Source organism: Passer domesticus, chromosome 17, assembly GCF_036417665.1.
Source record: "Passer domesticus isolate bPasDom1 chromosome 17, bPasDom1.hap1, whole genome shotgun sequence".
Lineage (NCBI taxonomy): Eukaryota > Metazoa > Chordata > Aves > Passeriformes > Passeridae > Passer > Passer domesticus.
The window spans coordinates 5,504,680-5,521,200 of NC_087490.1; the positions used below are offsets into that span (position 1 = coordinate 5,504,680).

Sequence of the window (16,521 nt, forward strand, 5' to 3'; positions counted from 1 at the left end):
AGGGGGCGCCGCCGCGGGCCCGGCTCTGAGGCGCGGCCGCCATGGGCGCCGAGCGGGAGGCGCGGGCCTGCGCCGCCTTCTACGGCTCTCGGGGCCTCGCCCCCACCGTGCTCTCCTGCCTGCGCTGCCTGCGGCACTTCGCGGGGTAAGAGTGCGGGCCCCGGGGAGGGAGCTCCCGGTATCCCCCGGCAGCGGCTGCATCGGGAAGCCCCCGGTGTGCAGCGCCCGTGCGTGCCGCGGGCGCGGGTCCGGAGGGAAGAGGGGAGGGTGGGGAGATCGGTACCCAGCGAGGGGTTCGAGCCACGCTCACGGTGCTCCCCGTTCCCTTCCAGCCTGCTCAGCAGAGCAGGGCTGCAGTTTTTAGGATTTCCATGCCCTTCTGCCCACCGAGGGCTTGCGATGCGCTGAGCTTTGAGGATTTCGTGTAGCTGTCCCCCCGCCCGCCGCCGTGCCTCCGTCCCCGCTGCAGTGGATGCCGAGTGCCGCTGGGAGAGAGGAGCACCGCAGGCCGGGGCACCCCCATCCCAGATCCCGCTGAGTCGGGGTATTCCCCCACGACAGACTCCACCGAGCCAGGGTATCCTCACCCCTGTGCTTGTCCTGTTGCAGGAGCACTGCCAAGAGATGCAAGGAGAAGCACCTGGAGGAGGCTCTCCAGCTGGCACGGGTGCTGGGCGAGGGTCTGCAGGCGCTGGGTGAGGCAGAGGCACGACCCCTGCTCCGCTGTGTCCTGGCTTTCCAGATGGAGGCAACCAGCAGCTGCAGCTCCTTCCAGAAACTGGAACAGGTCTGTAAGGCAGTCGCTGGGCTGGCTTTGCCCACTCCTGGCACAGCCCTGGAGCTTTCTGGCATCCTTACCAGCAAAGGGGCTCAGAGGCGGTGCAGGCTCCCCCAGCAGCACTTGGCAGCTGGTGTCTCCCAGGGGTCTGGGCAGAGCAGCTGACTTGGGGTGTCTCTTGGCAGATGGTGACCCAGCTGGCAGTGGGGAAGGAAGCCCTGTTAGCCCAGGAGGTGGACACACTGCTGACTGGCCTGGCACTGCAGGGAGAGGTGAGAGAGCCCCAGCTGTGCAGGGTCACTGGCTTTCCTGGGGACTTGTCTGGAGACCATGTGTCACAGGGATCTCCTGGTTTGGGCTGCCTCCAGTCCTTCATGTCCCATGATTCTGGGGATTTGCCCTTCCTTGCAGCTGGCAACATGTGGCTGCCTATTACACCAGCCCTTTGCTCATCCTTGGGGCAGCCTCTGGCACTGGCAGAACCCTCCTGCCCGAGGCACTGAGCCCCAGCATGTTGTCACACAGGACAAACTATCCTTCTGTCCCTGCAGGTGCTGTCTCCTGAGGACCTTCAGTCAGGTCAGCCTCTGTTCCTTACCTTCAGGGGTTTTCTCCAAGCTCACACCAAGAGTGCACAGAACATTTCCTGCTAACCCAGACTGGGTCCTCTGTGCTCATGGGAGGGGAGCGGGGATCAGCCAGATCCATGTGATCTCTGCAGAGGTCCCAGCAGCATCCAGCACTGCCCACCAACAGCTGGAAACCAGACAAGCCAAAGCATCCCCTGCATCCCAGCCCCTTCTTGCCTCACTTTCCAATGCCTGTGGCTGAACTGGGAGCAGGAGGGTGGGGGGCTGATGCTGTGCCCTTGCCTGCAGTGTCCATGTTCCTGGAGGAGAGCAGCCTGGGCCGGCAGCACTGGCGGCAGAACCTGGCCCCGCTGCTGCAGCGCCTGGCCAGCACCCTGCACTGGGTGCTGCAGGGCCAGCCCACACCTGGCAGCACCTGGGGCTACCTGGTCATCAAGGTAAGAGCCAGACTGGGCAGCAGGGAAGGATCAGTTCCTGCAGGGACAGGCTGGGCGCCGGGGGCAGTGCCAGAGGGATGTCACGCATCGAGCTGCTTTGAATGGCTGTTCCTGGGGCACTGCTGCTTTTTCAGAGGTAAGGAATACTGATCATCCCTGTGGCACCTCCTGCTCCTCCAGGCCTGCCTCCAGGTCTTCCAGGTGCTGCCAAAGGACGTGGCTCCCCTGGTGTGGAGCACATCAGGAAAGAGTGAGACCCTGCAGAGCCTCTTGGGACTGCTGCTCGAGGTGGCTTGGGGGAAGGTGCGTACAGCCCTGGGAGGGATGCAGCTGTCCTGTCCCATGGAGCAGAGCAGTGCTGTCCTTCCCAGGTGCTTTCCCCATTCCCCTCCCCGAGGCAAGCCTGTAGATACAGCCCAGTGTCTGGCATGTCTGAGAGACACCATGTAGCTGTCTGCAGGGGCAGTTAAACGTGGTTGAGGTTTAAAGGATGTTTTGAGTTGTCCCTTTGCCTCCCTGTGAGTCCAGGCCCTGAACAAGGATACAAGACTGCTGGCAGGCACAGCCCTGAGCATGTTGGTGAACACAGCCCCCCAGCCCCAGTATGGGGCCAGCGCTGTGCTGACCCTGTTCCAGCTCCCCAGCCAAGGTGCGTGCTCCATCCTGAGCTGAGCAGGGCCTCTGGCAAAGGGTGACAGGCGTGTCTGGCTGTGAGGGGACAGAAGCTGGTGCCAAGCTGGACTCCGCTGCTGTGCCTGTCTCTTGGGGTCTGGGAGCTCCAGCTGTCTCCAGCCACCTCCCAGGGATGTTCTGGAATGAGCCAAGGCAGTTGCTCTCAGAGCAGCATTTGGGTTTGCCACCTTCCATCCATCCAGTGCAGCCATTTTCCAGCAGGCACTGGGGAGCTGAAGTTTGGGGAGCTGGTGGTGGAAGTGCCCCCTGTCCTGGAACCAGACGGGCTGGAGAAGCTGGTGCTTGCCAGGGGTTTGCTGACATGCTGCAAGATGGACATCCTCAGCTGCCAGCTGGAGGGCCTCCCCGACAAGGTAGGAGAGCTCAAACCTCCTGGACAGGGCTTGAGGGAGCCCTTGGAGAGGGCTGGCAGCCGCCTGTGGTGCCTGCAGATCCTTGGGGGATAAAGCCAGGCTGCACCCCTCCACACCAGCAGCTCCATGCATCCTGCTGAGCACAGCCAGTTGGCCAAAGAGCTTTTTCCAAAGACAGCCAAGCAGGGATTTCTCTTTCCTGAGAGGCTGGGAAACAAAGAGGTGCCAAAAGCCCCTACACAAGCAGAGCAGTGTTCACTCTGTGTTCCCATGGCATGAACATGGGGCTGTCCCTGCAGAGCACAGCCTCATCTCTGCCCAGCTCTAGCCTCTCCCACGTCCTCACCAGCTGAGGACTTCCAGGCAGGGAGCAGAGGTGCACTCTGTAGGAGCAGGAGAACTGGGCAGCACTCTCCTTGCCTGTCTCACGGCTGGGGTTTCTCCCTGGAAATTCTGTGCCTGCCCTCTCCCTGAGCTGTGGTGCCCCTGCAGGCCTGCCTGCTGCTGGACATGGTCTTTCCTGCTGTGTGTGCCCTGACCAGGGAGCAGAAGGACTGCCACTACTACTGCTTCCAAGGTAGGAGACACTGACCCTGCCATGCAGGGAGGGCTGGGACTGTGCTTCCAGGGAAGATGCTTTTCTGGGTCTTGGTAGCTGGTTTGAAAGTGCTGTTAATTTCTGTTCCTGCCCAATGGACACTTACCCTCTTGGGGTCTTGTGTACCTAACAGGGGAACTGCTGCCCCTGCACACAGGGTTCTTAAGGCTGCAGCCTGTGTTGGCTCTGGTGCAGGTGACTCTGAGCGAGGGCTGCAGCAGAGCTCTCTGTTTTGGCAGCCTGTGCACTGTGGCTGCAGCGCCTGCGGGAGGGCCTGGCTGCTCTCTGGCACCTGACGGGGACCCGCATCCTGGCCCAGGACTCTGAGCTCCTCCAGGAGCTCACCCAGCTGCTGTGGAACAACGCAGAGACCCCGGTAAGGGCACAGTGCCAAAGGGCACCAAATGTGCCAGCTGGGAATAGCTCTTCCTTCACCTGGCTCAGCCGCTGTTCCCTGCCCATAACACATCCCTGCCTGTTTCACTCCCAGCCAAATACACCCCCTTGCTTGCAGCTGCCAGGGCAGGGGCAGTGTCACTGCTGAGGTCGAGGCATTTGTCACACACAGACTCTAAAGGGCCATGTCCCAGTGCTTCACCTGCCACAGGACAGCAAGACATGAGAGGGAGCCCACCCTGAACCCCCTGTTTGTTGTCCTTCTCCCACAGGTGGAAGGTGTTTCTGAGTTCATCCACAGCTCCTTCCGATTGCTCCTGGAGATCTACCACCTGGAATGCCAGCACTTCCAGGACCAGGAGAGACCCCTTTACCAACAGATGCTGCAGAGGGTGGTCTCAATGCCATGGCAGATCAAAGCAAGATACGTGCCCCTGTGTGCCGTCGTCCCCTACATGGGCAGTCAGCAGGTAGGGAAGGCAGGGCTGTGGGCGTCTTGGTGTCTGCTGGCTCTGCTGCTGAGGTGCCACAGCCTGTGTCCACTACCTGTCACCTTCTACCCAGTTCAGCTGTGTGGGCAGGGAGCCTTCCCACCCAGAGGGGCTATTGTAGCATCCCTGGGGTAGTGAGCTACAGCAGTGCATCCCTGGGGAGTGCCAGTGGGAAGGGAAGCTTTGCCTGTCAGTGCCCACCAAAAGCAGCTTTGAGGTACCAGAGGTGCTCAGTGCCAGGGGTGACTGCAGTGTGGCCTGTACCCGTGTGTCTTTCCCCCAAATGCAGCTTTCAGCCTGACAGGGAGATGAGAATCACCTGCCTTTCTCCCAGGTGCTGGATGCCTACCCAGACCTGCCACAGCATCTCCTGAGCTGCCTCTCCACCAACCACCTGTGTCCCGCCGCTGCCGAGGTCTACAAGGTCCTGGTGCGGCAGCAGTGCAGCGAGTGGCGGGATGGGCAGCGGGACACAGAGGTGGCCCTGGCAGAGCAGTGGGCACTGTGCTGGCTCCCCCTGCTCTCCCAGGCCCTCTGCTCTCCCCTGCCCATCCTGCAGAGCAACTGTGCCAACCACCTCCTCACCTGGACCCTGCGGCAGCTCCCGGCCACCCAGGCACTGCTGGCCGCCCAGTTTGGTGGCCAGGACACGATGTCACTCCGGGCTTGGGTGTCAGTGCTGAAGGCACAGAAGAGCGTGGCGGGGGCCCTGCCGCTGGGGGCCGAGGCGCTGCAGCGGCTCTCCCGCTGCCTGGGCACCCGCGAGGAGGGCGTTCGGCTGGCGGCGCTGGGTCTGCTCTGCTGCAGCCCCAACACCAACCAGCCCCTCTCGGGCACCGAGGTGCAGCTGCTGCGGGAGTTCCTACCCCTCAACCTCAGCTGCGACTCCTCCTCGTTCCGGCAGCTGCTGCAGGCGGCGCTGAGGAAGGCGCTGGTGCGGCTGCGGGACAGCACCCTGGCCCGGCTGCGGGGGAAGGCACCACGACACTCCGGGCTGGCACAGGGAGCTGAGCAGCTTGCCCAGGCAGTAGGTGAGGCGGCCACTGAGCACCTTCACCACAGCCCTGGGAGATTCACGTGTGCTCAGCATGCCTTGCTGCCATGCTCTCTGCCCACAGGCTTTGTGGAATGGCTGCTGCAGCTCAGCATCGCCTCGCTCAGCCCAGGCTCCAACTACCAGAGGAAGAAGACGGCTCTGCTCCTTCTGGCTGCTGTTTTGGAGACCTGCACAGACACCTGGAGCCCTGACAGGAAGAAAGGCCAGCCCCCACGTGAGTACAGGCAAGCTACCTGGAGTATCACCTGCAGCTGTGGGGATGCTCCCAGCCAATCCCACCCCACGGCCCCCTGTCCCTGTCACAGGGACCATGGCCACGCTGCTGAGCTACGCCAGGCAGAGCGGCTGCTGGGACTTCTTCTCCCAGCCCAATTTGTTGGCACTGCTGAGCTGCCTGCAGGACAGCACTAATGAGGTGAGCCTTGTAAAGCCAAGGGGAGGTCATAAAGATGCCTGCCTTGGCCTCAGGCAGGTTCACAGGAGAAGCACACCATAGTTCCCATTCTCCCATGTCCCACTTTTCCCCATGTCTTCTCTGTCCTGGCAGATCAGAGACTTGGCCTCGGAGCTGCTTGTTCGCTACTTTCCTACCACGTTCCCTGAGCCCATTGCCCTGGCTCTCTTCCAGCTGGCCCAGGACACCCTGGGCAGCCCCCGAGTGCAGGAGGCTGAAGCTGGAGCTGTGCTGATGAAGACCATCCTGCAGAAGTATGAGCTCCTGGCATGCCCCTCCCTCTCCCTGTAGTGGCACAGGACCCTCCGAGAGTGTGTTGGCAGCACTGGTGCTTCACCAGTCTGTGGCCATAGATGGGGTTTGCAATAGCCTTGCAGTGGGAGGCTGGGGAGGGCTGAGGTGCAGGAGTCTGCACCGGGGGAGGAAGGAGCTGCATAGCACAAGATGGGCAAGAAATTCCCTGGTACTCACAGCAGGATCTGCCTGTTGCCCCAGGTCAGACAGTGGCGTCATGAAGAGCCTGTCCCTGGAGGCTGAGGCAGCCCTGACGCTGCCCACCCGTGGGCTGTGCTTTGCCCAGCACCTTCTCCACGTGCTGCAAGCCCAGTACAAGGTGGCATGCCAGGACCTGCTGCGGGCAGCAGCCACCGCACCGATGCACGGTACGGCCCCAGCAGGGCAGGGCAGGGAGCAGCTCCAGCAGCAGCTGCCTGGGACTTGGAGCCAGGACTCCAGCCACAGCTCGTTGCTGGTGCCACATCCTTGCCTTGGTTTCCCTGTTTTGGCAGTGCCCCTGCCTTGCACACCCCTTACCCAGGGCCCTGTTGACTCCCCTGCCCCGAGCCATGCGAGCTGTGGGCTCAGGCAGGAGAGCCAGGGCTGTGCTGACAGCACAGTGAGCAGAGGTGGGTGTTTGCAGGAGCCATCACAGCCCTGCGCAGGTGCCTGCTCCAGGTGCCAGAGGTGGCCAACTCCATGCAGGCAGCAGACTTGGTGCAGAGCTGGCAGGAGCTCCTCACCTGCCTGGTGACCACAGTGAGAGACATCACCTCCCTCCTCCTGGGGGCTCTGCAGAGCCAGCAAGGCCCCGGTGCTGATGAGCAAGGTGAGCGGGTCCCCATGGGGGCAGAGCCAGCCCTGGGATCCCTCTCTGGGAGCCACTGACTACTCCATCACAGTCATTCTTGGGCCAGCAGCCCTCCAGCCCCAGGGGAAAGCACTTGCTTTGGGCTCAGTTCCTCTAGCAGGGAACCATGGTGGGGCTGGGCCTGGCTTTGGGTCCCTTTCTCAGCTTCATGGGAGAACAGGAGCAGCGAGGCACCTGCCAGATGAAAACAGTTGGGAAAGGAGGGGCTGGGAAAGGAGGGGCTGGCAGAGCCCTTACAGGCCTTGGAAAGAGCAGTGGGAAAAATGCAGGTGCATTCCTGAGTGGGGCATGTGGCAGGGCAGGAGCCGTTGTCATTTGTGTGCATTCTGACAGGGTAGCAGGTCCTCCCAAACCCCAGCAGCATCCCCTCCCGCTGCCCTACAGCACCCTGCTCAGACCTGGCTTTTCCTTTTGCAGCTGCTGCCCCATCGTTTGCAGAGATGGGGAATGCCATTGGCTCCCTCATCATGCTGGGGAAGGGCCAGGGGCAAGAGGAAGAGGAGGGTGACTCAGTCCTGCTGTCAGAGGAGCACAGCCTGATCCTGACGTGCTGCTGGGTGTCAGTGAAGGTGGGGACTCCTCCTCATGGCGCTGGGAGAGGGGCAGCCCAGCATGGCACCCATCATCCAGCCTACCCCAGCTGCTGCTTCACCTCCCCCCGGGGCATTCACTGGGGATGAACACGGGAGAATTTCTGTCCTTACTTCAGTGCTCTCACAGATGTCCTCACCCCCTTCCAGGAAGGATGCAGCTAGCAGGCTCCTCAAAAGCAGCCCCCTCCCTGCCCTTTGGGAGCCCAGCTTCTTCCCAGACACTGATAGTCCCCTGCTGTGGCACAGCCAGGCTGCCTGGCTTGTAGCCCTGCTGCCACCCATCCCAGCTTCTCCTCCTAGCCACTCTTGCTGACCTTCCTCTTCTTCCCAGGAGATTGGGCTGCTCCTGGGTGGCCTGGCTGAGCTGCTGCTATCCCCAGCACTGCCTGCTGGAGTGGGGCCTCTCCTGCCACTCGCCACCCTGCAGATGGCCACCAGGGTGTTCCAGGAAATCCTGCTGCGGTGCCGGCACTGGGTAAGGGTGTTTCTGGGCCCTTGGCTATCCCTGCAGCCCTGTTCCTGCCCTGGCATGCTGGGCTGGAGGGAGGGCGAGGGCAGTGGGGCAGGGTCTGCTCTGGGGCAGGACGTGGGGATGGCTGGAAGTCCCCTGGCTGGGATCCCAGTGCCAGACCCTATCACATCCCCACACTATCCTGTCTTCTCACTTCCTCTTCCCCTTTGCAAAGAGTTGTTTGGGGCCATGGGTGCTGGTGGGTGCAGCCTTTGGGGTGCTCGTCCTGACACTGCTCTGCCCCAGGGAGCAGTGGAGGGCTGCAGCATGGGCTTCACCAAGTTCTGTGCTGCGCTGCTGAACCACCCGGATCCGGAGCTGCAGGCCATCCCGCGGGCTGTGCTGGAGCAGGTACAGTACTCACTGTGCTGCTTGTGTCCTGTGTGCTCCAGGGAGCTCCAGAGGCATTTCTGCACTCCCTGGGGCAAGCACCCTCCTGGCAGCTGAGATGCCGGTGCAAGCTGGTGCCCTCCTGGCAGGGCAGCTGCAGGTGACAGGTGTCCAGCCACATCTCAGGTGGATTCTGTGTCTCTGTCAGGGCTTGGAAGCACTGAGTGGGCCCCGGAGCAGCTCGATCACGCGCCGTGCTGCCGGCTTCCCCATGCTCTTCCTGTGCATCATCAGCGGGGAGGCCCCGGCGCTGGCGCGGCCGCTCCTGACCCGCTGCATCCAGACACTGCTGACCTTGGCTGCCACGGCACTGCCACAGGACTGGGACCAGACCCTCGACCTCCCGCAGGTCAGTGTGGTGCTCCTGGCCTGGAGCCCCTTTGGGGACACGGTGATCTGTGCTGGGTCCCCTGAGCTGTGCCAGGTACCCAGTGTGAGACCATGAGAACTCAGAGTGAGCAAAAACCCACAGCCCTGGTCACGCTGTCCAGCCTGGCAGTCTGGGAGCTGATGGCCTTTTGGCTCCCCTGTCTTTTCCCACCCCCTTCCCCTGACATGGCAGCATGAGCCCCTGGTGACCTGGTGCCACTGAGCCCCATGTGCTCTCCCCAGGTGTGTGCCCTCCACGTGCTGCAGACGCTGGTGCGCGGGGCGGGGCTGGGCGGGGCCGTGCTGTGCCATGCCACACCCATGATGGCCCTGGCCCTGCGGGGCCTGGGCTCGCCCTGCTGGGCCATGAGGAACGCAGCCATCCAGCTCTTCAGTGAGTACTGACAAAGAGAGATCCCACTGCCCCCAGGGTTCGGAGCCTGCGTGGGGTGAAGTGCAGGGGGTTAGCAGGGTTGGATGGGACCTGAGATTGCCTTCTCTGTCCCTGCAGGTGCCCTCACATCCCGGCTGCTGGGACAGCCAGGGAGCCACAAGGATGGCTGCCCATCAGAGGGGCTGAGCCTGCACGCCTTCCTCGGGCAGCACCCAAAGCTGGGTGCTGTGCTGCTCGGAGAGCTCAAGGTGGCCACAGCACCCACTTCAGGGGGGCCCCGCCTGCACCCTGCACTCCACGCCATCCTCACCCTCTTGGCCCAGCTGCAGCCTGGTGCTGACAGCCCCGGCAGGTATGGGGGCAGTGGGGATGCTGTGCCTTAGCCAAGGGCTCCTGCAGTAGGAAGGGCTCCCATGGTGCTGAGGCTGGCCCTGTCTCCTGTGAGACTTTACTCCAGCCAGAGCATCACCACACGGTGCCCTTTTTGCTCCACAGTCCCTCTGCTCCCTTCCTGGGGCCACTGCTGGGGCTGGCAGAGAGCCCCATCTACGCCGTACGAGCGATGGCTGCCAAGGCTCTGGTGCCTGTTGTTGCCCCTCCCCAGCGCTGCAGGCTCCTCCTGCAGCTGGCCCAGCAGCTCCCTGCAGCACCCGGGCAGATCCGCTCGCACAACGCTGTCCACGGGCACCTGCTGCAGATGCAGGCACTGCTGGGCCCTGCCACGGGCACCGCGGGGTGAGTGCTGCCACGCTGTCTCCCCAGCTGGGGTCACTCTGTGCCAAACGCAGCCTTTTGGCCACAGAAGGGCGCCTGCCTCGGTGCTTGCCCCGTGGTGAGGCTGTGTCTCCGTGCAGGCTGTCGGCTGAGGCTCTGCACCCCGTGGCTCTGCAGCTGGAGGCGCGGGGCTGGCTGCTCACCCCTGCCCAGCGCTGCCCCCTCGTCCGCGCCGCCTTCCTCCAGGTCCTCGCCCTGTTGCCCACATCCTTCAGCCCTGGCTTCGCCCAGTACATCCATGACACCATCAGCACCGAGCTGGGCAGCCTCCTGCAGGGGGGAAAGGCAGGCTGTGCCGAGCCACAGGTACTGCTTCCTGCCAGGAAAGTCACGCCGTGCCTGACTGGCAGTGAGCCTGGGCGGGGACAGGGGGAGCCATCGCTCCAGGCTGAGCCCTGGAAGGGGAATCCTGATTTTTTCCTGCAGGTGGGCTCAGCCATCCTCCACCAAACCATGGCCCACTTCATGTGCAGCGAGGCAGCCCGGCTGGCGGACAGCGAGCGGATTGCTGCTGTCTGCTCACTCCTCCAGCAGCCCAACCCCGACATCCAGCTTGCCATCCTGAGCTGGGTGATTGCTGGGGAGGGAGGAACGTGCAAGGAGGTGGAGAACGCTCTTGGGCTGACATTGCTGGTATGATGGGGCTCAAATGTCATCAAGTAAAGCGGGGGGGCCCCAGTGCACCACGCAGATGGGACCCTGAGATCCCATTGCTGAGAAGCTTGGTGTTCCCCAGGCTGAGGGTGCAGGGCACTTGCCTGGTCCTGCAGTGCTAGGACCACTAACCACGTACCTTCTTTCCCATTGTCAACTAGGAGAGCTTGCAGTCGGTGCTGCAAGAGAGAAGGGACAAAGAGTTCCTGAGACTGTACCTTGAGGCTTTGCTGCATCTTTACAGAGATCCCTCGTCATGGTCCCAGGAAGCTTCCAGTAAGCTCCAGGGCTCCTCAAGATCATGCCTGGAGATGCTGCTGCACATGGTGGAGGCTGAGTGTCCTGGGCCTGATCTCCTCTTCCAGGCACTGTGTGCTGCCAGCCTGCTGCTTGCCCACCAGTAGGTCCTTGCTGCTGCTGCTGGGGTGCTGCCCAGCTCTTCCAGCAGATTCTTCCTTAGTCCTTACTAGAAGCAGCCACGACTTCCCTCCCATAAATCACAGCGTGGCACCTGGCTCCTGCAATCTCAGGCCAGCCAGTAACCTTTGGTCCCCAAATGGAGCAGCAAGGTGTGCTTGAATTCTCTCTCCTTCCGTGGCAGGTGTGGGGAGGAGGACGTTGGGCTGCTGGAGCGCTGGTGCGCGGCGCTGGAGGAGCGCAGCCGGCCCAGCTGCTGCGAGGTGCTGCGGCTGGCGGCCGCCCGCTCCCTGCAGCTGGCAGGGCCCCACGTGCTGCAGCCATCCCTGCGTGCTGCCCGGCCCCCGCTCGCCCCCCTGGCTCTGCGGTAGGTCCCTCAGCTGGGGATGGCTGTGCTTGCAGCACTGCAGCCCCAGCCTGCTGCAGGTTAATGGGCTCTGCAAAAGGTGCCCCCTGCAAAAACTCAAGGGTGTTGAAGAAAATCCAACTCGTTCAAAAATCAGAGGCACTCAAGAGCTCACAGCCTACAAAAAACGTGTGGGTGGCATTTTAATACAAGCCAGTCCCTTGTGAGCAGCAGATGGCACTGCTGAGTCCCTCAATCCCCAGCACAGCCCCTACCCTCCCAAGCTCTTGGGTGGTGACTGTCTTTCATGGTCCAGGAAAAAAGCCCCCAGAGAAGCATTCTGAGGTCTCATCCTCCCCTCCAGGCAGGCTGGGATGCTTTGGGTCATGCAGTATGCTTCCCTTCCCTTCTCTTCCCTTTCCTCAGGCTGATAAACATGGCCATCCACCTTCTGCAAGATGAGGAGCGGGAGGTCCGGCATGAGGCCGCAGGTTTCGCCAGCCGCCTGCGGCAGAGCCCAGGGGAGCTGCTCCAAGATGGCTGCATCTTTGTGCAGGACAATGTGGGGCTCCAGAGCCTCCTAGAGCTGCTTCTGGGAGAGTTCAGGGAGCACCCTGAGACCTTCAACTCACTACTTCAGCATATCCCCATCTTAGATCTCAGGAGCATTGTGGAGGAGCTGCAGGCCAACAAGTGAGTTGCTGGACCTGTGGACTGGCACGAGGGATGTGGGATACCACGGGGCCAGCCCTTGGCTTCACTCACACCTCTGCTTTCCCCCCAGAGCTGCCAGCCTGTACAAGGAGGATGAACCCAACGTTTTTGCAGAGCCCGCTGTCCTGGCACAGCAGCTGCTCCCTGTCCTGGTGCAGCTCCTGGAGAAGGCTCCCACTGGCAGCCCAGTCCATGCCTCGGCTCTGCAGTGGCTGGAAGCCACAGGCCCCGGTGTGCTGAGGGACCTGCAGTACTGCAAACACTGCTGGAGCCAAGGTATGGTGAGCGTGGAGTGCCTGGCACAAGCAAACAGTGTCCTTGTTCCCCAGGCCAGCTCTGCCCAGGGGGACCCTGCCACACTCACGGCTCCTTCCCCGCTCTCTTCACAGGAACTGCTGTCCCCTGGGGGATGAAGGCGCTGGGCTGTGCCAAACTCCACACAGCCCTGGCCGTGCTGCTGGTGAGGGCCCGGCTGGTGGCACGGGTTCTGCAGGTGCTGGGGGAAGGTGTTACCACCACGCCAGGCCTGGACTGTGGCTCCCAGGAGCTGGAGCAGGAGCTGGAGCTGGTACAGGGGCTGCTGGTGCAGCATGGGCTGGCCCCTGTGCCAAAGCAGGACAATGCACCAGGAGAGCTGGGACCACTGCTGGGGACTGACAGCTCCAGGCATGCACCAGTGTGACACGAAATCCTGCAGCCATCTCCCTCCATTTCCTGGGTGCTCTCTCTGACCAGCAGCCAGGCCTGCAGGTGTGGTGGTGTAACTCAGGGGAACCCGCTCACAGTGTGGGGCACACTCAGTTCCGTTCCCAGTTTCTAACTCTGCAGCTGAGGACTCCAGTGCAGCATTGCCTTGGCCTGTGTCCGTGGCTTCCTTGCCCTCAGCTCTGGCTGGCAGGAGGGGACCTGTGCTACAGAACTCTCACACCCACTCCTGCTCACCTGCCACCACCTGTTTTTTAACCAGCACTTTGGTCCTTGGCTGACCTGGGCTTTTATCCCAAATAAAGAGGCCAGGAACATTCCTAGTGTTCAAGACTTTTAATTCCCCTGCCCAGGAGGGTGGTGTGAGAGCAGGCTGCAGGAGCCAAACATGTCCTGGGGCAGCAAACAGACAACAGCCACTGCCTGCAGTGAAGCAAGATCCAGCCCTGGCATGGCACATGCTCCCACCACAGGCTGTGGTAGCACCACCCAAAGCCAGAGCAGGGACCCCACCAGCAAGCTCGTGTCATACTGGGCAAGGACTGGGGAAGGGCAGCAGCAGCACCCAGCCCAGCCTCACTCCTTCCAGTGGGAGCTGCTGAGCCCCACGGCTGGAACTGGGCACTGGCACCATCGCCCGTGTGCAGACTTTGGGTGTCTTTAATTCCTCTCTGCAAAGCAGGGCTGGGCTGCCCTGCATGGCTCACCTGGTACTGCAGTGAGTGAGCTCAGATGAGAGGAGGGATGCTGCCTCCATCCTCATGCTGCTTGCCAGTTGCAGCTCTTTGAAAGCATGATGTCATGGCTGAGCGTGACATCATCTGCTCACCCAGCCTTAACCTCATCATGCTGTTCTTCTACCATTAATCACCACACTTCAGCAATTCCCTTATTTTTAGTCTTTATCAGAAGGGTTTTTCCATTCTTCAGCAAAATATTTAATGGAAAACAGGGAGCTGGCACCAAGGGTGAACAGCAAACCTGCAGTAGGGTGAAATTATGAAAGAGACCACATTTTTATTTAATTCCCCACCTCCCCAACAGGGAGTGGTGCCATGGGGAGGCTCAGCTCACCTTCCAGGGGGATCCTACACGAAGATGAGAGCTGGTGGGGAGCAGACACAGCCCTCCTGCAGGCCCTCCTGCACCCACGAGCCCTGGCACCCCACCACAGAAGCTGCCACCCAAAATGTCCTAGAAGGGAAAATCAGTGACAAGTAGGATGTGCCATTAATAAATACAAATTTTTAAAAATCAAATACAGTTTTACATATGCATTTATGTTATATATACAATAATGGCAGTTGGACTAGATTATCATTGTCCCTTCCAACAGAGATATTCTATTTAAATATGTTTATTTTTATAATATAATCTCTGCTTATAGGACGTATTATTGATTCATTTAATAATATTATGGCATACTATACCATTGTGGCATATTTTAACATAATTACAGCTTTGTATACAAATATTACAATTAGAATATAAAAGGAGAATGTCAGAGACAGGGAGAGATGTTCCTTAGGAGAGATGCCGTGGTGGGGATGGCACAGATTAGCACGCACCTGGCTCCTTGCAGGCCGTGTCCAGTGCAGCGGGGTGGGCGGAGGGACGCGTTCCCCCAGCACTGCACGCACACCCGCGTGTCCCGCTGCAGCCCGCGGCTCCAGGCGCGCCCGCGGCACCGGGGTCCCACCTGCGCCAGGCGGAAATAGCCGCAGTAGCCGGGGAGGGGGGAGCTGGGGAGGGGGAACGCGGAGGAGAAAAGAGGGAAACGGTGGTCGGAAGGTAGGGCAGAGGTGGCGGTGGTTTGTTGATGGGTTGGGGTATAAGGGGATATGGGGTTGGGGAGTGGCAGAGGGGCCTGGGTTGGGGAGGTGGGAAGGGAAGTGGCTCTGAGGGGGTGCAGAGGGACCCTAGTTTGGAAGGCAGGAAGGATGTGGTTCTGTGGGGCATGCAGAGGGCCGTGGTTTTGTATGGGGGAGGGAGAAAAGTAATGGCCGGGGGAAGCAGAAAGGCCCTGGGCCTGCGGGTGCAGAGAGGCCGTGAGCGCAGGGGGTGCAGGAGGGGTCCCGGTTTGGGGACGGGGGTTACAGAGGGGCCCCGACCCCGCACATACCCAGAGGGCTCCTCCGGCAGCGGCAGCCCCGCTCTTCGCCAGGGACCTCTGAAGGCCTGGCTGAAGGAGCTGGGGAGTATCTTGGCTACCGCAGGCAGAAGAGCAGCTGTGAGGGGCACGGGGACGATTAAAGACACGCCGGGACGGCAGCACACGGGGACGGGCTCGCGGGAGGGCAGCAGGCAGCGCGGTTACCTTCGGCCGTGCCGCAGGTCGGCTGCTGCCCCAGGCAGCCGCGGCGCTGCTGCAGGTCGGGACAGGGATCCCCGCCGAGCCGCGGCGGCACCGTGACCTGGCGGCTGCGGGCCCTGCTGCCCACCCCGCACGGGGAGCTGCACCCGCTCCACGGCCCCCAGGGCCCCACAGCACAGCCCACCGCTGCCAGGCATGGGGGAGAGGGGAAAGAAAGAGCTTCAGTGTGATGAACGTGGAAAGGGCAGAGCAGGGACATGCAGCACCCGGCATGGGGAGAGGGGAGGGAGGCCAGAGTGACCCCAGCAGCCCCTCTCCCCCGACCCCTGCCAGTGCAGGGGCTTTGTCAGCTGCTTCCTCAGGACTTTATCCCTGTGTGCATCGCGCTGAGCTGGGACCCTGCTAATCCCCCCGGAGATTAGGAAGGGCTGACTGCTGCAATTGTCCAGGGGGCCGTGGCCGGTGCCTGCCTACCCTGATCTGGGTCCCAGGGCAGGCTGGTTCTGCACTCCCCGAGCCCATGAGCCCCGTTTGGCACCCTCAGTGCAGCCCCCGGTCCCCCTGTCCCTGTGCAAGGCACTGCCTGCGACAGTAGCAGAGGTGACACCGGGGCTTGACCTCTCAGGCTCGCAGTGACAGCGCTACCATCAGCTGCAGACCAGAGGCCACCCCTTCGAGCTCTCCCACTGCACTGGGGCCAGCCACAGACATTCAGCGGGGAAAAAAGGGGACAGCTGGGACATTGCTACAAATCCAGCCCAGCCAGCATCCCCAGACACATCTGTTGTCAAAGTACGGGGCTAACAGGTAACAGCAAGCGCTCGCCACCGAGCACAGCGGCACAGCCGGTGTCCCCAGGCGCGGTCCCTGGGCACTCACCGGCACGGCGACACGTGGCGAGGTAGTCCTGGCAGCAGTCTCCCGTCCGCTGGCAGTACGAGTCGCAGTAGCAGCGAGCCCGGCGGGCGCCGGGGGCCCAGCAGACGTTGTTCCTGCCGGGGCAGCAGCGGTGCCGGCAGCTGCCCGTGGCTCCGACCAGGCAGCCGGCGGCCAGCAGCCAGCCCGCCCAGAGCAGCGGGCCGGGCATGGCCCCGGAGCCCCGCGGGCTGGTGGCTCTGCCCCGCTCCAGCGGACACTGACGAGGCTGAGCGGGGGGGAGCTCCGGCCGTGCCGCACAGCCCCCGGGCTGGGCGGGGGGACAAAGCCCGTTCCCTTCTGCTCCACCGCCCCTCGGCTCCGCGGCAGGGCAACGACTTCATACAATTAACCAGGGTTATTAACAAAGCACCGTGTACGAGACAACACAAGCCTGCCTGGGAGCATCTGTGACTGGGCACTGCTGGGCT

The 16,521-nt window shown here is 62.0% G+C and overlaps 2 protein-coding genes across 6 annotated transcripts; one reads left to right on the forward strand and one right to left on the reverse strand.

The window, feature by feature from the left end:
* LOC135282426 (tRNA (32-2'-O)-methyltransferase regulator THADA-like) lies at window positions 1-13,180 on the forward strand. 3 transcript variants are annotated; one of them, XM_064392193.1, is made up of 31 exons: window positions 1-145; window positions 610-787; window positions 964-1,050; window positions 1,330-1,357; window positions 1,657-1,805; window positions 1,986-2,108; window positions 2,334-2,454; window positions 2,697-2,851; window positions 3,344-3,428; window positions 3,689-3,825; window positions 4,118-4,315; window positions 4,671-5,367; window positions 5,455-5,607; window positions 5,699-5,808; window positions 5,941-6,101; window positions 6,343-6,509; window positions 6,767-6,952; window positions 7,412-7,563; window positions 7,919-8,062; window positions 8,345-8,449; window positions 8,637-8,837; window positions 9,101-9,251; window positions 9,369-9,603; window positions 9,747-9,986; window positions 10,106-10,331; window positions 10,452-10,658; window positions 10,841-11,079; window positions 11,281-11,463; window positions 11,869-12,135; window positions 12,227-12,432; window positions 12,546-13,180. In XM_064392193.1, the coding sequence occupies exons 1-31, from the start codon at window positions 42-44 to the stop codon at window positions 12,836-12,838; spliced, it is 5,688 nt and encodes a 1,895-aa protein (XP_064248263.1). In that variant the 5' UTR covers window positions 1-41; the 3' UTR covers window positions 12,839-13,180. The 3 variants fall into 3 exon arrangements, 2 of the variants coding, with proteins under 2 accessions (XP_064248263.1, XP_064248264.1); XM_064392194.1 differs by having other exon boundaries at window positions 2,700-2,851; XR_010348605.1 differs by lacking the exons at window positions 11,869-12,135; window positions 12,227-12,432; window positions 12,546-13,180 and having other exon boundaries at window positions 10,924-11,079; window positions 11,281-11,420.
* Window positions 13,181-13,317: 137 nt separating this feature from the next.
* On the reverse strand, window positions 13,318-16,494 carry LOC135282427 (somatomedin-B and thrombospondin type-1 domain-containing protein-like). 3 transcript variants are annotated; one of them, XM_064392196.1, is made up of 6 exons: window positions 16,055-16,494; window positions 15,179-15,361; window positions 14,984-15,089; window positions 14,430-14,560; window positions 13,936-14,055; window positions 13,318-13,842 (listed from the first exon to the last, which is right to left on the reverse strand). In XM_064392196.1, exons 1-6 carry the CDS (start codon window positions 16,260-16,262, stop codon window positions 13,757-13,759), a joined length of 834 nt encoding a protein of 277 aa, XP_064248266.1. In that variant the 5' UTR covers window positions 16,263-16,494; the 3' UTR covers window positions 13,318-13,756. The 3 variants fall into 3 exon arrangements, with proteins under 3 accessions (XP_064248266.1, XP_064248267.1, XP_064248265.1); XM_064392197.1 differs by having other exon boundaries at window positions 13,318-14,055; window positions 14,430-14,603; XM_064392195.1 differs by having other exon boundaries at window positions 14,430-15,089.
* Window positions 16,495-16,521: the final 27 nt, after the last annotated feature.